At 38.9% G+C, this 26,366-nt stretch overlaps 2 protein-coding genes across 3 annotated transcripts in view; both read left to right on the plus strand.

Annotated features, from left to right (window-relative positions):
- Window positions 1-2,324, plus strand: part of LOC106065070 (uncharacterized) — a 32,637-nt gene extending 30,313 nt beyond the window's left edge. Inside the window, exons 5-6 of the mRNA XM_056023496.1 lie at window positions 123-1,833; window positions 2,116-2,324. Coding sequence (XP_055879471.1) covers window positions 123-1,833; window positions 2,116-2,324 — 1,920 coding nt within the window. The remainder of the gene's footprint in view (window positions 1-122; window positions 1,834-2,115) is intronic.
- Window positions 2,325-15,335: 13,011 nt separating this feature from the next.
- LOC106060380 (uncharacterized) overlaps window positions 15,336-26,366 on the plus strand; it is a 32,923-nt gene continuing 21,892 nt past the window's right edge. Inside the window, exon 1 of one of the 2 annotated variants that reach the window (XM_056022533.1) lies at window positions 15,336-15,783. The gene's annotated coding sequence lies outside the window, so the exon portion shown is untranslated. The remainder of the gene's footprint in view (window positions 15,784-26,366) is intronic. The other variant, XM_013218221.2, reaches the window with a different exon arrangement.

Genomic DNA, 26,366 nt, shown 5'->3' on the forward strand with positions numbered 1-26,366 from the left:
CGTTACACGAAGGCATTATGAAACTTAATGAGAGAAATAATGAGACAGATCTACTGGAACAGATGGTCAATGAAACAGAACTTGCAGAAACATTTCAGAATGAATATGAACACTTTGAGCAGGAATTTAATCAGAGCGAACCAGAGAACGATATCAAAGACCTACTCAGAGAAAACGTGGCATATGACCAACAAGAAACAAGAATTGAAATGAATGATGAAATCAAACTAGAAGACAGACAGTATGATGTAATCGAACCAGAAAGCCAAGAACAAGAATGTAATGAAATCATTCCAGAAGATAAAATATGTCATAAAATCAATATTCAATACCAAGAAGTCGATAACAGTTTACGAGAACAAATATGTGATGAAATCAAACAAGAGGAACAAAGAATTGTTGGAATCAAACAGGAGGAACAAAGATATGTTGAAATCAAACAAAAGGAACAAAGATTTGATGAAATCAAACAAGAGGAACAAAGATGTGATGAAATCAAACAAGAGAAACAAAGATTTGATGAAATCAAACAAGAAGAACAAACCGAAACACGAGACCAAGAAAAAGATGAAACCATCCAACAAGAAACTACTGACGATGTTATAATAAGTAGTCTTGATTTCGCTGTGTCCCTGAACTTGGACCGAGAGTACCAGTCGGCACCTAATCTAAGTGACCCGAATGAAGAACTGGCTCGAGAAGCGGAAACCGATTTGTGTCGAGCCGAGATTTTGGAAGAGGATGCTTTTTGGAAGGATCAAAGAAAGTTCAACGATGACCATGTTTACTCGGGCGTGTCCAGTCAAGACGAAACTTACAAGCAATTTACGGACTTGGTAAACAGCGAGCAAAACCTGGAAAGCTTCGATCAATGGTCGTCACACGACGGCACTGACCGAGAGCTGTTGTTCGACAGCCATTCCTTGGCCAATTCTGTGACGGTTGAAATCAAGCACGTTCTTCAGGTGGATCAACAAAGTGGACAGGTTCCTGCTGGAGAGGCAACTGAATGTATCTCAACGCATGGGAAAAGGTCAAAGAACGAAGCTTTTACTAGCGAAGATTTGTTCACTGGCTGTGGAGAACATCTTAAGAGTTCAGCTGAAGGAGTTCTACCACATCCGCTGACTGAAGAAGACAAAGAGGAAGACGCGAAGCTGGCGTCAATCTTGTCAGAACAAGATGAAATTCACATTTCAAAGAACCCAGCGGATGCCGCCCAGAAAGACACGACGGAAGTGGATACATTTTACGCTGAGGTAATGCAGGCCAGAGATGTACCAGACCCGTACGAAGTGGAGAAACAGAGTGTCACTATAGGGCCTCATTCACCCTTAATCAAACGGAAATGTTCCGATGTCGGAGACGGAAGATTCGCTGAACAATACGAGGAGGAACCAACCTTGTTTGAGCTTGCTGAGGAGGGTAAGGACTTTGAGAAGTTGGTCGATGCAGCAACTGAAGCGTTAGATGTGAGTTTGGAAAAGTCTCCCTTAAAACACATGACAGAGAAAGACGAAGAGAGCATCCCGCTTGTCAAAGAAACCAAAGACGGCAGACGCCGGGTGAAGAAAGGGAAGCAATCGCAGAAACTGGCCGACATCGGCAGCGACTCCACTATTGCGGGTCTTTCGGCCAGGGCGCCGCTTCAAAAAGCCAAGAGTAATGAAGAGTGCGCTCTTCTAGGCACGGAGGGCTGGAACGAAGAGGAGAGCCGACCTAGCGCCCTGAGAGCTACAAAAAGCAGCCCTTGCCCAGCAGTGATGGTTAAAAGAATTCCCATCGTGGATGTCGAGGACTTTCCCAAGGACGTGCCGTGCATATATCACCCAGGTAAACTAGGAACTTGATCGTACTAGAAGACTGTCTGACGTATGAATCGAACTGGTTGTAAGTATGGCGCCTGTGGTGTCTACAAACATATTTTGATATCCTATCAGTAAGGCTAATAGCTGCCTGAGTTTGAACACTTTCGTAGCAAACTAATCACGTTATGACTTCATTATTTGTAGTTCTTCTATCTTGATCTCTTTATCAGTGAGTCGTATTACTTCGTTGGCAAATTGACAAAGACCACCAAGTGACTTCTTTATGGTCCTTTTTTTTTGACTGAAGTTGACATTGTTATTCAAGATTTGACTGAAGTTGACAATGCTATTCAAGATTTGACTAAAGTTGACAATGCTATTCAAGATTTGACTAAAGTTGACAATGCTATTCAAGATTGGACTAAAGTTGACAATGCTATTCAAGATTTGACTAAAGTTGACAATGCTATTCAAGATTTGACTAAAGTTGACAATGCTATTCAAGATTGGACTTAGGTTGACAATGCTATTCAAGATTTGACTAAAGTTGACAATGCTATTCAAGATTGGACTAAAGTTGACAATGCTATTCAAGATTTGATTTAAGTTGACAATGCTATTCAAGATTAGACTAAAGTTGACAATGCTATTCAAGATTTGATTTAAGTTGACAATGCTATTCAAGATTTGACTAAAGTTGACAATGCTATTCAAGATTTGACTAAAGTTGACAATGCTATTCAAGATTTGACTAAAGTTGACAATGCTATTCAAGATTTGACTAAAGTTGACAATGCTATTCAAGATTGGACTAAAGTTGACAGTGCTATTCAAGATTGGACTAAAGTTGACAGTGCTATTCAAGCTTTGAAAGATAAACTATACAATGTCAAGGACGCTATTTTAAACTTCAGTTTTTGTTTCCAACTTCATCAACCTAGAATAACGTTCTAATATCAAACAATAATATTAATACGTAGGCAGCTGATCTTCGCTTCAACTTCTCTATGTTACCGCTAGTTAGTTGCCCATTTGTTTTTAAAGTTTGAAGTTTTAAAAGTGAAAGTCTAATAGTTTCTAAATATTGTTATTGTGTTGTCTACCAATGGAAGTGCTTAGAAAACGTAATTCTACTGAGCTAAAAAAATGCACAGAAAAAAAAAAGTCTACACCTTTTAAAAACGAACTGCCAATCATCGCTTCTTTATTCTTACAATAAAAAAACAACTAGCTATATTTCGTTATTTGGTCATGAATGAGATCTCTCTGTAAACAAAATGTAACTTATACAATGATAACTGATAGTGTGAAAACATATTTTATTTCTGCACCAATGACTAAGTATGATTTGAACTCGACATATGTGTACAGATGAAGTGTGCATCCCAAAGATGCCTTCAGAGAACGTACCAGCAGCCAAGAAGAACAGTTTCAGGCCTTTCCCCAAACGTTCATCAAGTCATTCTAAGAAGAAGACCAGCTTGTGGAAGCGTTTGAAGTCGGTAAGGAAACAATCACTAGTCATGATCAAGATTGAAAGAAATCAACATTTCAATTAACCAAACCAAGATCTAAAATCTAAACTAATCGAGATCCCAATAAACCTAGGCCTAAACTGACTACGAAAGTCAACATTCCAATAAACCTAGGCCTAAACTGACTACGAATTCCAATAAACATAAAATCCGATTATTTTTGCATATCAAACGCTAACGAAATCAATCAACAGATTGAATTATTTTGAAAGCAAACTCTTAAAGCTAAACAACCAATTGATCCGCCCGTCAACGTCTAAATAGCTCAAACTACAATAAAAGCAACTCACAAGAAAAACATTTGTTTTTTAAATAGGCTAGTTCTATTTTATACAACTTACACAGCGATTATTTTGCTTTAATAGCTAATGAATGCTAGATTTAATTTAAAAGGGATTTTTTTTTACACTATACTACACTTGATAATATTGTAATGATAAGCCTTGAGATCTAAACCTAGAAGAAGATACTCACAATATTTCTGAACATTCATTTATTAAACTTTTCGCCTATTCCATTATGACCTTGTGCTATACAATATTTTATTATGAGCCAAGTTAATACAATTTCAATTATTATACCTCTTCGAGTATTGGTGTTCACTCATAAAAAAGAAAACGATAAATGATCTAAATGTGCTTAATTGAGCATACTGCAAAAAATACATAAAATAATCTTCCTCTTGTTAGATAGGCGTTGCATTGCATTGTATCCACACCTATGGACTAAGTTCTAAATTCCACATAAATTTTACAAGTTTTGCATGCATGAACATATTTTTTTAATCGATACTCGAAAATATAGAATCTGGATATAGATATATACTAATCTAGATGTAAAATCTAGATCTAGAGTCTTTAGTATATATCTAGATGTATCTAGATTTGGAGTATAGATAAGGTCTATATTTTTTGTAAGTGTTCTATAGTTTTTTAATGTAGATCCTATCAATCCAGATCTATTTTAATTAGGAATCTAGATCTAGTCTATATTTTACAAAGTGTTCTATAGTTGTTAATGTAGATCCTACATAAATTGTTACCTAATGCTCTCCTCAGGTACTGAGAGCGCCTAGACTGACTCGCAAAGGCGGGAAATTTCGATTTGTTAAAAGGTTTAAGCAAGATTGCAATGCTACGCAAGTGTGTTCAGGTCCTTACACCAAAACTTCGATGTGTGAAATGTATACGACTAGCCAAGACCTTACAACTCAAAATGAGGCCAAGCTGTCGTCTAGTGAAACGAAAGTTCAAGGTCAGATTGCATTCATTCATAAAAACGTTTACACACATAGCAAGCTTTAATTTAATCTTTATAGTGTAGGCCCTAATTCTTTTTTGCCGAGCTTATATGAAGTCGGTCCGTCTGCTCAAAATCTTGTACACCTTATTGCTCCAACTTTCTATTCTCGAATCAAGTTGAAATTATTCATTTTTTTTGATGACAGCATATTAATCAATTTAAAAAATAACCAGTTAGTTGATAAATTTGTTGCAATTTTTATGTATAAAATGTACTGACCTAAGGGAAGATAAGTCTTGTGTAGAGAATAAGTCGCTCCCTACCACCTTTAAACTAACTATACTACCTTCTATTTTTATAAGTACTTAAATAGCTCAGTGGCAAACACTTTGGCCTACCCGTCATGAAAGCTCGAGTCGAAGTCAGACTCGAGAAACTTTTTTTTAAATAGCTTTTGAAATAACCAGATATCATACAATTTAAAAATATATTTCATTACAAAACTACTGTATTCGTTATAAAACACCAATTGACACGCGCTGTCCTGTCTCAGATATCAACTGAATTCCTGTCTCAGATATCAACTGAATTCATGTCTCAGATATCAACTGAATTCCTGTCTCGGGTATCAACTGAATTTCTGTCTCAGATATCAACTGAATTCCTGTCTCAGATATCAACTGAATTCCTGTCTCAGATATCAACTGAATTCCTGTCACAGATATCAACTGAATTCCTGTCTCAGATATCAACTGAATTTCATTAGCCCTTCCCTGTCCACTCATCTTAAGCAATCCTACTTGAAGTTACATCAGAATTCATCAGCTAATACAAACATGCACATAACTTCATAACAATCTGTATCAACTTGATTGAGTCATTGCATGTAGACTAGATGTATTCAGTTAAAACCCATATAAAAAAATCTAGACTTGGCTAATAATGTCCCATACATTCAGTAGGGACCCAAAACCGATTTTTCAAAATGGTCACGTAGATTATTTTTGTATTTATTTTGGATAGAAGTCGTGATTCTAAGACCGAGGAGATCAAATTTTATGTCAATAGCATAAATATTTAAAAAGTTACACATTTTTAAAGACTCGTTTTTTTTTCTTCAGTTTAATTTTTGGCCTTTATTTGTTGACATACATCCCGTTTATAAAACGATCACAGCAGCTAGCACGATTTATTCGGTGCGGTGATGTTACGCGTAAAGTATTATTACCCTTATTTATTAACCTAAAGGAAAAACGTTAATATATTATTAAAGCGCTTATAATAACCTTTCAAACGGTACCATTTTTACTGTAATCGGATATTTATACTTAAAGATATGGTAGGGTGAAAAACGCCTAAAACTAAAAAAAATATTATGCAATTTAAAAAAAAACGCGATTTTTGCTTCGGTTTTGGGTCCCTACATTCAGGAGTGTAGTATAGAGAGCTCCGAGTTTTAAAAAAATGAGTAGCTTCCCTTGACGCTTGAATAATCTCCACGATTATCTTATAAATCCCAGACGTTCCTTCCAAAGAGAATGATCGTTTAATGTAGTATCGTGAAGCCAGAGAGTAGTGCCGAACCCTAGAACCCCTCGTTTAGCCTGTCACGCCACTGCGTGCATGTTTCCTAGTGTTTTCAAGAGCACATCGTGCATTGGGGCTGCTGGTTTCTATCGCTCTCCCGTGTTTTGTTGTAGAGCCTTGGACCAACTGGAACACCTCCACGTCCAAGTCCGGACTGAAAGATACCACCAAGAGTAAGAGAAACGAGTTCCGGTACTTTCAGAGATTACGTCGACTTCGTTACAGCGCTGAAATGATGGTAAGTAATGTACAGTTAGTAATCAACATCTAGTCGGCCTGTACTTAGGAGTTGAGTGCAATGGCGAGCCATCAGACAGAACTTTCACACCTTAGTTGGCAGCACCAGTACAAGATTCTTGAAGTGTATTCAAAGATTCGTTTGTTTGTTTTTTTCACGATGTGACATAATTGTTAGCCGATGAACTGAGAGCTGGAATTCATATCTCTTGGTGGTGACTAGAACCCCCCTAGCTTCTTGGTGGTGACTAGAACCCCCCTAGCTTCTTGGTGGTGACTAGAACCCCCTAGCTTCTTGGTGGTGACTGGAACCCCCTAGATTCTTGGTGGTGACTGGAACCCCCTAGCTTCTTGGTGGTGACTAGAACCCCCCTAGCTTCTTGGTGGTGACTAGAACCCCCCTAGCTTCTTGGTGGTGACTAGAACCCCCCTAGCTTCTTGGTGGTGACTAGAACCCCCTAGCTTCTTGGTGGTGACTGGAACCCCCCTAGCTTCTTGGTGGTGACTAGAACCCCCTAGCTTCTTGGTGGTGACTAGAACCCCCCTAGCTTCTTGGTGGTGACTAGAACCCCCTAGCTTCTTGGTGGTGACTAGGACCCCTAGCTCGGCTGTTTGAGAATAGGAACTTAGGACATAAGCCCACCCCACCATTCCAGTAAGAGAGTCGAATTTATCTGAAACCTCTTTCTTCGTGACGAGCTGAGACTGGTCCCTTAAAAAACGTGAAAGACAGAGGGGAGAGAGTTGTAAGGTCTCCCTGACCTCGTACTTGAACTTAAACAATCACTAGTTCTCTCTCTCTCTCTATCTCTCCCATATTCTTGCCACGCAAGGCGTAACTTTCTACGAGAATCTGATCTACTTTCTCATCGTTCTCTCTGCATTGGCGCCATCTTGTTTCATAATTCTCTCCAAATCGCCAAAAGTAACCTCAATTTGGGTAATGACCAACTCTGAACTAGATTGATTCTCTAGATTGAATAGCTAGCTATCTTTGCGGCCTGGTCTCTTCTTTTGATTCCCTACCTCTCTGCCTTTCTCTGACGTGTCCCAACTATCTTATAGCGTCAGTTCCCTCTCTCTGACAGAGATTAGTCCAGCATGTACTGATTAGATTATAGCAGTATGATGACAAGGTAAATGAATTATTACTGTTCTTTTTTTATTCTGCGTCATTAAATGAGTGTTCTGCCCTTTGTAATTCAGCAGTTATCATAAATAATAACTCTGTATCATGGTATGTGATACATCGAAATAGTTAAGATGATACGAAACCAGATTATTTATTTTAAGGTATATTTTGTGAATCTCACTCTATATAATTCACCTTCATCTGTCCATAAATCTGTTAAACAGTTGGAGCACCACAAATGATCTGTCGACGGTCTTTCTCCATTCCTCGCTGTCTTTTGCCTTGACTAGAATTTCTTTCAATGATAGGCCCGTCATTCTTTGATTTGTAGTCAATATTTTAAATAAATATCTCAATGGCAACACTTTGTACAGATGTCAACCAGACTCAAATGAAATGTTCTTTGAGATGTTCCCTCACTTTGTAGCTCGAACCATTAACCCTTAATCAATCTCCAGTCCGATTAATTAGCCCATGATAAATGTAGCTTTCAATCAATTAGCCCATGATAAATGTAGCTTTCAAACAATTAGCCCATGATAAATGGAGCTTTCAATCAATTAGCCCTTAAAGAATGTAGCTTTCAATCAATTAGCCCATAATGATTGTAGCTTTCAATCAATTAGCCCATGATAAATGCAGCTTTCAATCAATTAGCCCTTGAGGGATGTAGCTTTCAATCAATTAGCTCATGACTAATGTAAATCCTGATACTAACGTGTAAGATTTGAACGTAGCCGCCTGTTCTCTCTGTTCCACTTCTAGGGCCCCACGTTACCCCCAATGCGCAGCCAAGCAATCAGCGGCAAAAACTATGTCCGTATGTATAGCGAGGACTACCAGAGAACGCAGCAGGCCAAGATCCAATTCGGAGAGGATGATAAGCCCCGATTACTCAAGAGGAAGAAGAGAAGGAGCAAGCAACGCTCCTCCAAGAAGAGCGGCTCCCTTCTGGAACACCCCAAGGAGAAACTGACGTCCAAGAGATGTCAGGCAGCCAACTCTGGGACACCGGAAGTGTTTGAAATTTTTTGCGATGATGACGAAGGTATTTTAATATGTATATAGATGTGTGTCTGTCTGTCTGTCTCTCTGTGTGTGTGTGTTTGTTTTTGGTGGAGGGAAGAGTAGAATTCAGTGGAATACATTTTTGGATTGATTAAAAATTATATTATTGTATGTTTTGGATGTTCCTTCAGAATTGAAGATTATTACATCCTAGCACTTGCCCAAACACTCCGATAGCCCAAACATTCCACAAGGCGGTGTTGGATGGCGAGGGGCAGTGTTCGAATCTGGGACCGTGGAGACGACTTACCTCACGACCAAGCTCCCTCCCCTTCCTGCTGCTAAAGAAACATTTCCATATTCACACAAAAATTGTTCGTTTTTTTTTTCTTAAATGTCAATATAAATATCTGAGACCAGGGCCGGCCTTAGGCCGATGTGACCGATTGCTCCAATTAGGACCCGCGTCTGGCAGGGGCCCCGCAATTTACATTTAACATGTCAGTATCAGTCAATGCTCTTGTCACAGGCTTTTACAGGTGTAGGACTTAAAAGTTTAATATATTTAGTGTACCGTACGATTGAATTACCTTTAATTAACCCTCCGTGGCCAATTGCGTTTGAGTTGCTTCCCATGTATACTATGTAATGAATGTTAATACAATGATCTTATTAATAGTAATAGTTGTACACAAAAATACAAGCATCCATTAAATTGGGCCTCGCAATTTGTAAGGCCGGCCCTGTCTGAGACCATGAACTGAAAATTATATTAACAATCGACATCCGATTGTTGTTGTTGTTTTTTACAACAAAGGGAATTAAATACGGTTATAAAACTAAGACATTATAATATTAATTATTTCCCTTTGCATATGAGATGTTACTATTTTTTCAATTATTTAGCTATGATAGCTATGATACACGTATAATCCGTGTTAATACGGTGTTATAATAAGAATAAGTATTGACGAAAATGTATGAATCCTTTACTTAGAGTCTAAAACTACTAAAGAAGAGGCCACAGTCCGAATGTTGATGAAGCCTGTTGAAATCAAGGGAAGTAACAGCCTACTCAGCGACTCTACCGATCCACGGGCCAATGAAATAGAACCGTGTGCACACCTGAGAGAGATGGGCCAGGTGCACCAGGGTCTCTCCAAGGGCTCGTCATCCTTCTGGAGACTACGTTGTGTCATCATGTGATCAGGTGGCATCTGTGAGTCTTGATCTATCAATGCTGCTAGTCTTAAATACGACTAAATTGTGCTACATTTAAAAACTGTGTTTTTTAGCGTTACAATCTACGGTCAGTGAGACATTTTCGATCCATGCTATGCTTCTGTTCAAGGTGTATAATGAAGTCTGGAGTTGTCGTTCCCTTACTCTTTACGACTTTCTACGATGATTAGAATTTCTGAAATTACTTAACAAATTGCACCCTTCTAAAAGCTCTTGATGTTGTTTTTTTTTTTTTTTTTAAATACGGTTTAACCCTCTGTCACCTCAGTTTTAAATCTGTATGGTCGGTGTCAACCAATGTTTTTTTTTAAAGTTAATCTTTTTTTTTTTTTTTTGCCATAAAGTTCAAAAGCGCTTAAAGGGCAACAACTCAAAATGCCCAAATTAAAAAAATAATAATATGTGAATAAAACTATTAACAAATATAGTTCGTCCATCGTGGTTCGATGATGAGCACTTTGTGACATTTGTCATCCATATATTAACAAATATAACAAAGCCGATAACTTTTATTGACACAGTCACCTTATGTCCTTGTTGAGCAATCTTCAACATTATTGTGACGATCGCGTTTTGTAGATTTTACTTTGTAACGATTATAGAGACAGATGTATTGGCAAAGCATTTAAGAATAGTGCTGGAAATAAGTTTAATATTATTCATAGAGCACCAAACCAATTCAAATTTTGAATAAAAATTATAGCATAAACTTGCATTGTACCTAATGATACATCACTATACACCTAATTGTACCAAATAACACAATATGGGTGATAAATGTATAGGAATTTATAAATCCACATTGACAGTATAAAAATAAAGCTCAACATATAATTGTCTGACCTAACTCAATGGCTTCCCTCTATTTACCTGTATATATTTCGATCTCTATCTAAAAATTGTATTTGTCATCAAGATATAATATTTTTGTTTGTAATAATTATAGTCTAAGCTTTATCGCTATACATCTTTGCTGGAGACGTCATGTCACTGAATTACTTTAGTTATTACTAAGGAGTGTAATCTGAATAGGTTCCTTGTGGTTGTTGTCGGAAGTGGTAATGGTTAAAAGCAGTCCAACCCCTGAACTTGACGTGTTGCTCGGATATTTGGTCCGTTATCTCTGCCTAAACCAGCAAGCCCGGGACAGGATGGGGTTCGTTAGCCTTAGCTGCTGGCTCCCCATCTAGTAGGAAAACTGGGAATTCAAACTTCTTCTGCCTTGCCGCCTGCGGCTTTACCTAAACATTGGAATGACTTCGAGAGTCAATCCTGAGGAAAAATCAGTAGCCGGTAGCCACACCCCTGGCAGATCCTGCAAGTGCAACGACTCTGATCCCAAACTGATTCATTTCCTTGGGCACATAAGCTTCTCAGGGTCAATATCGTTCCGGCCATACCCAATGCGTATGCTTTCATCTCATTTCTATATGATGATCCAGATGATTGTCCAAAGTCGCTTCGCGGCTGAAGGAGACCATAGAATATAGATAGATACGTGACAATTATTACCAGCAAGGCTATAGTCATAACTTAAAATAAGATAATAGTAAGGGCGTTAGATTGGAAATCATAGCCTCTCAAGTTATTAGCCTGTGTAGTGTATATCATAATACTGCCAATTAGTTTCACCTGTTGTTAACTATTTGACACATTTCTCTTTAGCTTTTGAATGTGGCAACGCTGACAAAAGCATCTTTGGACTGTCACAATACTTACGGCATGTCAACTGACACTGTTCTGACATTCCATTGTCTAGTGAACCTGACGTTACAAGTTTAGTGAACCTGGCTTTACAAGTTTAGTGAACCTGACCTGTTCTCGTATACTACGAGATCCATTCAGCGAGATAACACATTCGATTGTTAAATTATATTTACTTTGATTACATCTCAGTGTACCACTGACGACGTAAGGGAGAAAACTTTAGTTTGATAAATACCTTAATGTTTAATGTTCGATTCACTCCCTTTTAAAAAAGCGGGTCAACTCCCTAACCTGTCCGTATCATCATTCTTTACACTCTACATATGTTCAAATGTTGCCATTTTTTAATGAATTTTTATTCTATTTAATTAGGTTTACTGTAGCCATAAAAAAAAAATCTTGTATCACCTGGTCTTACGGCCTCTGTGTGTTTGTGTGCGTGTGGGTGGGGTCAATGGTTGTGTGGGGACATCAGGGTGTATTCATGATGCGAACACCCAATTAGGATAATGTTTTTAACTAGCTCGAAAAAGAAATAAAACGATTGATATTTCCACTTCCCATTGTTTTCATTTTTTATGTCTACGAGTCTGTCTGTCGTTAGGAAGCCATTGTATTGTGCTTCTGTGAAATAATTAGGTAAATATTTTTTTTTTACTTTGAATTCATGTTAGCTGTGCGGTCTTTTAAAAAAATGGCATGCACCGATGAACCACTGTGACAGGTGGTGAAAATGTGACGTGTGTTTGGCTCGTTTAATGTCTAGGGGATGATTATTTTTAAAGCTATCACACACCAACCTATCAGCATATGAATCGGGAGCAGACACGCAACGAGACAAAGCAATGAAAGATAGATACAAAAGTTGAAAATGAAGAATATTTATTTACATAAATATACATATAAGAATAAAAGGGGGGAGGGTTTGCTTCTATCTCTAAATAATGCTAGCTTTAATCATCACTCTTGCACCTAATAAGAGAGTATGTCACTTTGTCCTCTGACTTAGCTGGTTGTCCTGTTGATGTCGCAGCTGGCTGTGTCCTGGCTTGAGGTTCTGCAGCTGGAGGTGGCGCTCTAGCGGGTAGAGGGACGCCGGTGATATAGTTCTTGTGGAGTCTCAATCCCCAAAATCTAATATCTGTAGTGGGCACAGTAGGGCGGGTGGCCGGCTACCGTGGGTACAAGGTTACTGCGGGCAGAGCTGATCTGCCGTGGGCAGCGTAGTTGACAGGATATGTCCAGTGAGTTGCAGAGGGTTGGCGTAGCTATGACGTCTCACACAGATCTGAATCTATAGGGACGCCGCACCTAATAGCTTGACAGGTGGGCTGTCGAATAGGCGGGCAATGCCGATAGCGCCAAGTGGTAGAGTTGAGTAGATCTCAGTAGGCAAGTGCAGCGCTGAATAGCACTAAGCACAGATGCAGGTAAATAGATCGTTGATCCAATGAATAAATAGGCAATAGGTGATTCTCGATGGCAACTAAATAGGCAAAAAGGCAGACACCTGAGGGAGGCTGCGGATAAATAAAGACAAGTTAGGACATGTCTCTCATGCATCTTCTCGATGCCCTCGACTGAGGTGCATTCGTCAGATTGGTAAAATTGCTTTAGAGCACAAAGGGGAGATGATGACAAAGGGGATTTGGAAAATAGATGGCTGATGGTAGCAATATAAAAATGTACACAAAAGGGAAAGTAATAATATAAAAATGTACATGGAAGGGGAAATAATAATCTCAAATAAACACCACAGGTGGATAGAGAAAGAAGGGGGGGGGTGAACTGGGCGGTGGTCAGCGACCCTTACGGTATGTTTACATATGACTGTCGTTCGAGAACAATGGAGCGCGCTTGAATGGAGAGGGTGTCAATTCAAGGGGCGCAACTCTCGTTAGAGTAAAATGACTACAGGGGAGATAATCCATATCTCTTTTCTAGACGCAGTATCAGTGCGCTAGTAAAATTATCAAGGCGGCCAACCGAGATAAAGGAAATAAAATAAGATGTACAAATATATACACGGTTGCCTCAACGATCAATTGAGCACCGTAGCATTAATAGATTAATGCAATACATAAGTAAATATATAGGACATGTTTATGTTTTCTACTTACGCCAGTGAGAAATACACAATGCACTAATTAAATATAAATGAACTAAGCAAAATACACATGATAAACTCCAATGGAAATATACACAGAGTAATTAAGATGGAACTTGTGATTAAGTTCGGCTTACCACCAGGTATTCCTCTAGGAGGGAGAATAAATAATATAGTCCAGACTCGATAGCTCAGCTCGAAGGAGAATGAAAGAGAGCTGATTTCATTTGGGTCTACTTTATATAAGCCTGGAGAATGTGGGCGGACACAGGAAATGTCCTAGGCCTAGAATTATCTTACACGTGGGTGAAGTAGACTTGAGATGGGAGTGGCACATGGGTACGTCGAGAGGCGCTTTGACTCGAGTAATCTCCTAGATCAAAGAGAGACGTAGGAGAAAAGGGGGGGGGATTGACTTGCAGTCCACACAAGGTGGTGTCCACTGCGGCTGTCAGACATCCTGTCGGTAAGATCACAGAGAATCGTGGGAGAGAGGGGGGGAAGAAAGAAAGACTGACTCGCATTCCCCTCAAGGTGGCGTCAACCGCGACCGTCAGTCGGACATCCGGCGGATAAGACAAAAGAGATAGTGTGATTATCTTTCCCCGATCAGGGGCAGATAAATGAAAGGACTGGCCTAGTTTTCTCCAAGGTGGTGGACTAAGGTCTAGCCCGGAGAGAAAAAGGTGGGACGGGTGGAGAATTCAGGGGTAGGATGGGGAAATAATTAAAATAAAATAAATAAATAATGAAAAATAATAATTAATGCTGTGATAAATTTGAGTGACTCTGACAGCGAGTTTTTGACTTGTCACAACCACGATGGTCAAGATGGTCAGTCGTACTCATGCATTAGGTCACAAAAACATTCATACCTAGATCGCATTTACAATGACCCCTATTTGAAATCGTTATTGATGAGCAACATGAACTTGGAGAAAACATTTTAAGACTTCAATGTTCAAACTTTTGTATGTTCCATTCTATCGCCACCACATTCGTTCATACTGCTTTCTCTTCTTTTTCCCCCCGTAGAAAGAATTTACCGGGTACCCTTTTCAGCCCAATGGAGGCAGATAAGTAAAGCTCATCCGTTTATCTTTTTCTCTCTTAGAAAGGGGAAAGTACCCCTTTCAAATCTTGCGATATATGGGATAGATGACGTCAAAGCTATCCGCCTTGAGTTTCGTAACGTATGCCTAGGTACCCAAACTCAAGACCCCTTCGGTTCGGAAGCCAAGTTCTTTGCCACTTGGCCACCTCTTAATGAATTGTTTTGGCTTACAGAACGTAAGCTGAATCTCAAATCAGTGTAAACTGTAAACAAAGAGAAGATTACTGTGGTTAACTTTTGGTGTGAAACTCTCCAATTTATTCGAAATATAGATATTCATATTGTATTGTCCAATACAATTGTCTACTTGATATTAAAGTGTACTTTGTGAAAATATACCTCTTCGCCCCATTCGTCTCTTGCTTAGAAGTCTTTTTTTTTTATCTCAATAGACCTAAATAGCGTGATGCAAATGAGTCCGACTTCGGTGGGAGGAACTTACTGCGCTAGTTCAACAATAATACCCCCCCCCTTTTTTTTCTTTTTTTTTTTTGTTATTTTTCTTAGGGGAGAAAGGGGGGGGGGGAATCATGCCTTCCCTTTCCCTCCCACTATTCTTGACACAATTCGCTGAGTCTAAACATGCGACAGACGATCTTGTGTGGCAGCGGCAAGCACCGACAACTCTTGCCTATTTTGACAGGATTGCAGCAGACGGTAAACCCAAATGAGGTTTTCTTTCTTCGCTATTATCACCCGAGTCAAGCGTACCGATATCGGCATAAAGTTTAGCCCCCTTGTCGTGTAGGTGTGTTTACATCTAGGTCAGTGGTGATTGTGTTCTAGTAAGCAGGAGGTTTAGATGTCTGAAATAACGGAGAGTTCCATTTGATATGTGGATGTCATTGAATTACTGATTTTGATCTAGAGTCTAGTAATCTTGAGTCTAAATACACAGAGACTAGAAAATCTAGATCTAAACCACTTTTTATTCTAGACTAAGTTTTTAATCTAGAGCTAGATCTAGATTCTAGACCCAGTCAGAGTTATATTTCGATTGGAATCTTTGGAATCTATTGTGTAGGCACTGTGACTGTAGGCATATACAAATCTTTAACAACAAGGTAAAACTGCATTGCATTATTGTCTGTTATTTTTATCTTTCACTCTCTCTCTCTCTTTCTTTCTCTCTCTCTCTCTTTCTTTCTTTCTTTCTCTCTCTCTCTCTTTCTTTCTTTGTCTTTCCCTTTTTTCTAAGTGTTTTTATTTAAAATCTCTCACTATCTTTCTCTCCGTCTTAGGTCCCTTTCCCTGTCTCTCTCTCTCTCTCTCTGTCTCTCTCTCTCTCTCTCTCTCTGGACTTCCGTCGTTTAATACCACTTCCCTTACAGATCTAACCTGTAAATTATACACACAGATCCCCCTATCAAATGTGCGCCCCTCTCACAGACACAAGAATAAAGCTATCTAGCCAGGTGTCTCTAAGTTATCCTAGATACTGCAGTGTAGACAGCCCCTTCGTTAATTGCTAGATTAGTTCATTATCACTTGAGGGCAAATCCTCATCTTAAGAGAAACTTCTATCTTGTAGTCATAGCTTCAAACCCGACATGTATTTACAATTTTATATAGATCTAGAGTTAGTCATTAATATTTTGTGGCTAAGTTTAAAATAGGATTTATATCAACAACGAACATGCAAAGTAATTGAAAGCTGAGATGAATCACGAAATTTAGCTATAAAATAGTGTTGGATTTTACCAAAATATACGTTCACAGTATTTGTACATACGCTTTAAAGGCCTCGAACCGGGAGGTTTGGAGAATCCTAGTTATTCACACCGTTACAGCTGCCTGGTCGTGCAGCTTGCGCGCTGGACCGTCGCTCGGATCCTTCACGCTCCCATCCCCCCTCGTCCTGCGGGAGGCTTGGACTAGGAAGTAACTATCTTCAACTCTGAAGGAACATCCGAAACATGTAAAACATTTTACAAACTTTTTACAAACCGTGATGCATGTCAGGGCTAAAAATAAGGTTAACATGACATTGAGTTCATTGTCCTTTTTTTCTTTTTTTAGTGTTTTTGTTTCGGTGGGTAAATAAAACAAAAGCGGGTGGCGTGGGGTATGGAGAGAAATGTATCATCGAATGAATGCAGCTTTTGGGACATGTTCCAACGTCTGGAACATTCCTTTAGTAGCGTAGTCATCACAAATACACTTTATTTATTTGTACTATTATTATTAGTATTATGTTAGAAAAGAACGAGTATTCATTCTCTGGCGATGCCAGGGTCGAGTTTCGCTAAAGAGAAACAAAATTCATCGTAGTCCCTTTATCAGTTTTCACTGAGGACCTTTCTGGTGATGTGGCAGGTCTGCAGCAGTGCCGCCCTCTGACAGGCAGCGAGAATCTTATAGGGAATACCAAGGGCCTTGAATGTATCAGTGAGGTCAGTTGTTATTATCCCCTCGGTTGATATGACAATGGGATATATTGTTTTAGATAATTTCCATAAACGCTTAATCTCCAAGCCTAGGTTCCCATATTTTCTTTGTTTTTCCAGCTCAGTTTTTTTTTTTTAATTATGAGATAGTGGTACGGCGATGTCAGTAATGGTAGCGGTCTTTTCTTTTTTATCGATGAGCAGCAAATCAGGTCGATTAAAATCTACCGCTTTGTCGGTCAGAATAGGCCTATCCCAGTACAGCAGATGATCCGTAGACTCGAGAACCTCTTGTGGTATTTATAATAAGGAGGAGTATCCTTACCTATCATATTGTGTGTCAAAGCCAAGTGCTGGTGTATTAGCTTTGCAACTTGGTTATGGCGACCTACGTAGGCTGATTCTGATAGGGCTGAACATCCTGCCATTGTGTGTTCAATTGACTCGCCCCCATTTCCACATTTTCGGCATTTGTCAACAATATTGAGTTTTAGGATATGTCTCGTAATTGTTTGTCCTAATTACTCTGTTATTATTATTATTATTATTATTATTATTATTATTACTGTTGGAGCCTGTAAAATAATTTTAAAAGAAGTATGAGTATCAAGACTAAGGGAGAATGCAACAGTAAAAGCACATCTTTAGGAATAAAGGAGGTATTAAACAAGTATATCTTCCTTGCTATAACACAGTTACTGAGGTACCACAAAATAAATAAGAACACATCTCCCAATCTCATATTCTATAAATTTTGCACTATATTACTTGTGCTCAGTCTGTAACTTCTACAAAAAAACACACTATTTTTACGAAGTTTACATTAATTCACTCTGTCTGTCCTGTACACATTTTGTACACATTATTTCTCCCACTTTCCCATTCTCGGATCACGGTGAAACTTGATTCAATTATTCCTAGTCCATGACAAACGTATATCAATTTAAAAAAAAACAACCAATTAGTTAATCGATTAGTGGTAATTAATTATTTTTGTTTTATTTAGAAAAAGGGAATTTAACTTTACAGTATTGATAAATGTGACATTAGTGTTGCGGTTCTTCCCTTTAGATAATCTTTGGTTGTTGTTGCTTTTAAAGTATTTTTAAAAATATAAAGTGCGACGTTCGAGCGCGTTAAGCCCGCTGGCAGCAATTTTCAAGTTTGAATTTTTATAGCACGGTAACGGTCTGACCTATGAAAAAACTGATGGTATCTCTGAATTCCTCGTCCTTTTTTCTATAAAAATAGATTGGATTTAATGTATCACTAGGCTTAGTTAAAATTAAATACGAAGTCGAAGAGGTGTAGGGTAAGTAACGCCAAGCGTACTTTTCCTCGAGCGGATTTTTCCCCAGTTAGTAAGCTCGATCGGGTTGATGGAAGGTTCGAACAGATCAAAGAAAATATATCTAAAAACATGTTTTAATATTTAATTTTTACTATAAAGTCATTTTCTTTTTACACCAGCGCAAGAACACCATCCATTGCACCATTTCCCACCCTCCGCAACTTCAAATAGTCTCTTTGAGCTGATAAGTCATCAGACTTAAAAATAGCCCTAAGCCCATTACCCATTTCCTTCACTACCGGGTAGTAAAAAAGAATAATTCCACACCTCCTGAGTTTGACCTCACCATGAACTTAGTCTTTACAAGGAAAAGGAAATAGAATGTGTCGGAAGTGAAGAAAAAAGGTGCATGCGCAGTAGCAATATAGTAGTAATTTGGTAAACATTCAAATAAAAAAGTTATATCAATAAAAAGTGAACTGTTCGAACCTCTTGTCAAATCGGGACTGCTCGAACATCGCACTTTACTATTTTGTTTGATGTTTGCCATGACTCGATTGGAACACATTTTTCTTAGCTTTAAACCCGAGTGTACTGTAATAGAACTAATTAAAGAATTCATAAGACCTGAGGCTATTAGCGATAGCTTATTATTCTTACATGGCGCACCCTCCCCCCTCCCCACGCGTAACAATGAGTTCAATAAGAGTATCGGCGTTACGTTTTGTAGAACTAGCGGCACCATCTCTCCGACCGAGACCAATCGTTATACAAAGTCTGAACATTTACTTGCAACGTCACAACCGGTGGGCTGTTTAGACCAATATGTCGTTGCCACGTCACAGGTCTGTACGGCGTGGCAACGAGCTTTTGGTCCTAATTGCCCACAGGTTGTGACGTTACAGGTCAGTGTTGAGGCCTTCTGTAACGAATAGCCTCGCTCCGACACACTTCGTACAATTTCGCTAAAATTAAATACTTCTTTTATTAATTATCACTTTATTGATAAATCGAATTTTTATAATTACAAATTTAAATTTCAGAGAATGTTTAAGTTATGCAGAACTTATCTGGAGGAGGGAGGGGCGACAAAATTCCAAACTCCCCCAGTTGGGTCAGCATTGTATGACTACTAGAACCACTTTGGTCTCGGCCTAGAAAGACTCGTATATTAATCAACGAAACTAGTTAATTAATTTAAATTATATTCATGTTGTCTTGTGTTATCAGAAACGGGCGGAGACGGGTCTTGCCTACATGACGTCCTCTACAAACTCGCCCCCCCCCCCAGTAGGGTCATCATTGTATGGATACTAGAACCACTAGGGTCTAGTCCTAGAAGGACTCGAATATTAATCAACGGTTTAAAGCAACAAAAACTAGTTAATTAATTTAAATTATATTCATGTTGTCTTGTGTTATCAGAAACGGGCGGAGACGGGTCTTGCCTACATGACGTCCTCTACAAACTCGCCCCCCCCCCCCAGTAGGGTCATCATTGTATGGATACTAGAACCACTAGGGTCTAGTCCTAGAAGGACTCGAATATTAATCAACGGTTTAAAGCAACAAAAACTAGTTAATTAATTATAATTATATTCAGGCTGTCTTGCGTCATGAGAAACGGGGAGAGACGGGTCTCGCCTACATGACGTCTGCTACAAGTGACCACACGTTCGATGACCTGTGGATTTTAAAAGGACGCCCCCCTCCCCCTCCGCGCGTGTTTACACAAGTCATGACTGCGTGTCTTGTGTACACAGTGACTCGTGTACGCCGTAGATCTATTTTTACATGTAGGTGTACATGCTGACATGCTGTAGGTGCACGTTGACCTCAGCACACGTGACCTTGTACACGTGACCTTGTACACACATCTGCATTTGCAACACAACTTTTTGTTTTTTAACTTGGTCTGCGTATTTTGCTTAACTCCTTTTAAAAAGAAACAAAAAAAAAAGGAACAGGAGAAAAAAGACGGACATACAACACACACAAAAAGACGCGGCAGAAACAGACGTATACAGGTAGACATTATTAAAAGTACCTAGTGATCCAAGGGGCCGATGATGTAAAAGGTCATCTCTCTCTTTCTCTCTCTCTCTCTCTCTCTCTCTCTCTCTCTCTCTTTCTATGGCCGACAGTTAACGAGGCTATCATATCGCCTTTGTTGCCCCGTCGTTGGTTTGTTGCTCCAATCATCTAGTACTACTAAACCCATATATTAAATTCTTGATGAAATAAACTTGAACAGACTTCTTTTTAAACTAACTTAATATACATTTTTATTTATAAAACTACACAAAGTCGTTATATTATACGTAGAGTTACTATTGAAAAGATAATTATAACAAAGTGTAATGGACATCATTCACCAATCGTAAACAAACAACATTTAGCTACGTGATTCTCTATCTCTTCTATACAAATTACGATCTAATTTTAATACACAAATGGCTATCACGTGACATTTTTTCCCTGTTGTTTTATCAATATTATCACGTGACTAAATGTTTCTTGTTTACGATTGGTGAATGAGGTCCATTCACTACAAAGACACGTCATAAGTGTCGCACGTCTCTGTTTAGTCTCCTTTTACATCACTTCAGTTAGGCAAGACCGCCTCGTGGTTTCATCAGAAACTCTCCAGCATGCACAACCATAAACATCCGCCCTACATCAGCGACACGGACATACAATCCATAACACTGGCCTAACACAATGACCAAGAGCCTTTACTTCCCCAGCGTATATAAGGTAGCTTTTAGAGTCGAGTGAGATTATCATCATCCATCATCAAACTCCATTCGAGTGAGGCCTTAAGAGGCTCAAATCTTGCTTTTAATGATTTAACTGTATGGAATATTTAGCTCTGGTGATATGAAGGGAGAGTAATCTTTGAAGGATTACGGGCACGACATGGCCAAAATTGTGCCGATGTGCCCAAAACTCAAACTCTTGCAAAAGCCCTGGACAGAAAACCTTCGGCTTTGCGTAGTGCATACATGTCACCATACAGGTCGAGAATTTTGTAGTTTCCCAGACCTTTCGAGATGGAGATCAGCAAGTCTGGGGCAGTCGAAAACAATACGAGACACGGTTTCCTCTTCTTCCCCGCAGCGGGGGCACCGTGAATCAAAATTTAACCTGTCCTGCACTGTGCTGTAATAGCTTGCTCAGACCTGTACAGCCTCCACCACGGGTGAGCGCGGTCAGGGAGCCTCATGCGCTCCCTGACTCCACTGGCCTTTTTTGGGACTTGTCCCAGCATTCAAACCGCTGTTCCATTTCTAGTGAGATCAGGGGCGTCCAAAATATCCCGAAATTCAAACTCCCAGTCTTCACTCGGATTCGACACCGATAACCTTTCGATTCGGAAGCAAAGTGCTTTACCAATCGGCCACTCGTAGGTAGACAGTATGGACATCTACATAAGAAAAGACTGCAACAGACCAGATAGAGACAAAGACAAAACTAACCAAAAAAAAACAACAAACTTAACAGTGGCGAATAAGGAAAAACATAGATGTCAGATACATGCAGATACATTGAGTTAGACAACCAAGACAGAGAGACAAAGTAGACAAACAGAAACAAACAAACAAGACAGAGACAGACAAAATAAGACAAAGTGAAACAAGACATAGATATAGAGAAAGAGAGTGACATAAGATCCTATGATGGACTTCATTCACCAATCGTAAATAAACACATTTAGCCACGTCATAATATTTATAAAACAATGAAAAGTACGTATCACGTGACAGCCACTATGGATTACATAATTTGTATAGAAGATATATACAATCACGTGGCTAAATGTTGTTTGTTTACGATTGGTGAATGAGGTCCATTCAGACAATTAAAACATTTTTCTACGGAAATATTGCCCTGTTCATAAAGTCATACAAAGATAACTTACTATCTTAAACCTCATTCAGTATTTGCTCACGCTATTCCCCACACAAAAAAACCCACACATTCCTTTATAAAAACATGATAATTAAATCAGACGCCTCACAGACAAAATGTTAACATACCCTAGCCCACTGACACATTGTCAATATTTTACCGTAACTTGATCCGTGCTATTTAAACACAGCCCCGTCAAGTTTAAATATACCTTTCTTGGACCCGTGTTCCGTCGCTGGACAAGTCATCCTTTATTGATTCCTTAATTTGTATTGAACGCGCACCCGAGTTGAAATATCGACACGCAAACGATCGCAATCACACGAGACAAATAGGTCAATAAAAAGAAGTACGGTGCCCCGCGGAGATCATATTTCAGAAAAATAATGAATGGGCTCTCAAGTTACTCTACATAGGCGTGATCTGTAGATCTTTCAAGGTCGTTGTCACACACCTTTGCCAAATGATGCGGGTCTATGAATAGCTCGGATTATTTGGAACTGTCAGAGCCTATTATAACAATAGCCCTTCAGGTCGACCAATATTCAACTCCGGTATTTTCTGCGCCAGTACTCCAATGGTTCTAAAAATGTTAACTTTATACGAATAATATCTGCTTGAAAGAGGTTATAAATTTACAACACATTGTTTCGTTTAAAGACCGAATCAAGTTTAAGGTTTTATTAAATTACTGTTCTGCTGAACTTGGAAATATTTCACAGTCTTGAAATGGAAGTTTTAGAACCACTACCGTCTTTAAACAGGTGTGAAATCTTTTCAAAGAGACGAAGGTTTTCTTGGCAAAAGGTTAACAGGCAAAATATGAAGAAAAAAAATCTTTTAACAAAAACAAATTGCTTATATTAGGGAAAGAATTCCACACTTACTACTATAATAATGTACAAGTTATTTCCCTTATTCGATATCAAACGAATTAATTAATTACCAATAATTAATTGACTAATTGGTTATTTTTTTTTATTGATTCGTATTTTGTTAAGTACAATAGATAATTGTTTAAAGTTTAACTTGATCCGAGAATTGGTGTATAAGAAATAACGTGTTCAATTATCTAAAGGTACGAAACCCTACATATTTAGCCGTATATGTAGATACTGAAGGATTAAATTCCCTTGTTGGTATCAATTAAAATAATTAATTACCAGTAATCTACTGGCTAATGGTTTTAGGCTACTTATTTATATAATTAACTAGGGTAGGCCTACTATGTATTGAACCTAATGGCTAATAACTTGAACCTTTCTTGGATTATGTAAGGCTATTATTAGAAGTAGATTAAAGCAAAAAACTTTGCTCTTTAGCTATTAATAATTAAACGTCTTCATGACCGAAGATTAACGGTGAATGCAGCATTTCACGTGGCTGAGCACTTCCGGCTGTTTTCTACATCCAGCGCAAACATAGCCTAACCTTTGGAAGGTTTAGCAGACTGTGCTGCAGACATAGCCTAACCGTTGGAAGGTTTAGCAGACTGTGCCGCAGACATATCCTAACCGTTGGAAGGTTTAGAAGACTGTGCCGCAGACATAGCCTAACCGTTGGAAGGTTTAGCAGACTGTGCTGCAGACATAGCCTAACCGTTGGAAGGTTTAGCAGACTGTGCTGCAGACATAGCCTAACCGTTGGAAGGTTTAGCAGACTGTGCCGCAGACATAGCCTAACCGTTGGAAGGTTTAGCAGACTGTGCCGCAGACATATCCTAACCGTTGGAAGGTTTAGAAGACTGTGCCGCAGACATATCCTAACCGTAGGAAGGTTTAGGTTCTATTTTCACCGTCTACGTCTGTCCTTGGCAGTAGATTTTCTTTTGGTTTCAAATTTGGATAGGAACTTAATAATTATAGGCGCTTTCTGTCAGGTGCTCTCTTCTGTGTCAGATAAAGCAATCTGGCGACTACGCTGGTCTTTAAAGCGTTTTCGTCGGGAACCTCTGTTACGCTGAGCACCTTTGATCTCACCAAAAAAAAGGTTACCTTTGGCATACTGTCGCCCCCCCCCCCCGCCCAATACGGGATATGTGCCCTCCACAGCCTAGTTCTTGAACATTAAGCAGTCGCTCTGCTGCACAGTTCGTCTATACAAGCATTCGCAAGAACATCGCTATTTGTAGTGCAGTTTTGAGGTACCCATTAGAAAGGTATTAAATTCAAAACACCTTTGGTTCGATAGCCAAGGACTCCATGACTTTACCAGCACGCTCCGTTTTTGAAGGGGTTACAAACTATTGCGGTTGAGTTGCGTTAAGTTCAAAACACTTGTTTCAATAATAACTAATTGTCTTACAATTTAATTGTAGGCTATTCGTAGATATAACTATTACTAATAGATTCTATATACCAATTAACTGAATTAATAGTTTCGTAAATTTTCTCCTGTGCGCGGTTTTTTTTGTTTGTTTTTAATTTGCCGGTGTCGGAACTCTCTCAACAAGAAGCCCACACATGAAATGTAAAACAAAGGCATTTCTGTGTATGTAAACTATAAGGGCACTTCAAAACACGACACATCTTTTATCTAGTGCTTAACTCCCCTACCGTTTGCACATTTGGCTTAGACCCAGATTAGCGTAAGCATTCAATCTACGATTGTTTGAATTGTACTATTGATATATTCCAAAAGAATCAATAATCAATGGAGCACTCCCTGTAATTATTTCGGAGTTAATAATTCTTATCAATAAAGAAAATCTATTACTTCCTCCCAAGGGAGAGAATATGTGGCTGATTTTTTGTTTTCACCAGCACTTGACGTTTTTAAAACCAACTCTCATGGTTAATCTCCCTTGCGATCAAAGTAGTAAGCACTGTCCCTCCTAGCCGTCGCGTTTTAGCTGAAAGATGTTTTTATGTCGTCTGCTCAAAGCAATAAAACAAACATGATTTGTTTCCCTTTTAATCTTCCTAAACGAAAGTTCAATATTGCCTACATAATCCCATGCTTTCTTCCCTCCCTCTCCTGCCAATCAGAAGTGTTAGGTTGAAACAGACAAAATGAATCGCTCATGACCTCAATGCTGGCATATTTCTTTCTCTCTCTCTCTCTCTCTCTCTCTCTCTCTCACCATTACTAGGAGGTGAAAAATTCAACAACAAAATTGTGTGTGAATGTTTTTCTGAGTATTTCATTTGCTTATCTTTCCTGTATTTGTTTTTGTATGTTATAATTTAAAATTTGATGTATTATTGGTACTTCATGTTGTCAATCTTATGACATTGAGTGTCATTCTGCCAAGTGTGGTGTTAGGTGTGGTTTTAAGTTTGGTTTTAGGTGTGGTCTTAGGTGTGGTTTTAGGTGTGGTGCTAGGTGTGATTTAAAGTGTGGTGTTAGGTGTGGTTTTAAGTGTGGTGTGAGGTGTGGTTTTAAGTGTGGTGTTATTTTTGGCTTTAAGTGTGGTGTTAGGTGTGGTTTTAAGTGTGGTGTTAGGTGTGGTTTTAAGTGTGGTGTTAGGTGTGGTTTTAAGTGTGGTGTTAGGTGTGATGTTAGGTGTGGTTTTAAGTGTGGTTTTAAGTGTGGTGTTAGGTGTGATGTTAGGTGTGGTTTTAAGTGTGGTGTTAGGTGTGGTTTTAAGTGTGGTGTTAGGTGTGATGTTAGGTGTGGTTTTAAGTGTGGTGTTAGGTGTGGTTTTAAGTGTGGTGTTAGGTGTGATGTTAGGTGTGGTTTTAAGTGTGGTGTTAGGTGTGGTTTTAAGTGTGATGTTAGGTGTGGTTTTAAGTGTGGTGTTAGGTGTGGTTTTAAGTGTGGTGTTAGCACATTAATATTAGAGTCAACTTCTATTGTATTCTTGTTTGTTTTTTTAAGTTCCGGACGTTCGTTCAGAAATGAAGATTACTACGTCCTGGTCCAAATCTCCTGCTGGAGGGCAGAGGATGGCAGCCAGTAAGGATTCAAACCCAGAACATCGACATGACAAACCGGAGCGCTTACCACACGACCACCCAACTCATCGAGTCATAAAATTTTGTTACAAACGATTACTAGTTTTCTTCCTTTTGTCATAAAATAATGATAATAAAGGATGTGCTGTGGCTGAGTGATA

This window comes from Biomphalaria glabrata, chromosome 3, assembly GCF_947242115.1.
Source record: "Biomphalaria glabrata chromosome 3, xgBioGlab47.1, whole genome shotgun sequence".
In the NCBI taxonomy this organism is placed as follows: domain Eukaryota; kingdom Metazoa; phylum Mollusca; class Gastropoda; family Planorbidae; genus Biomphalaria; species Biomphalaria glabrata.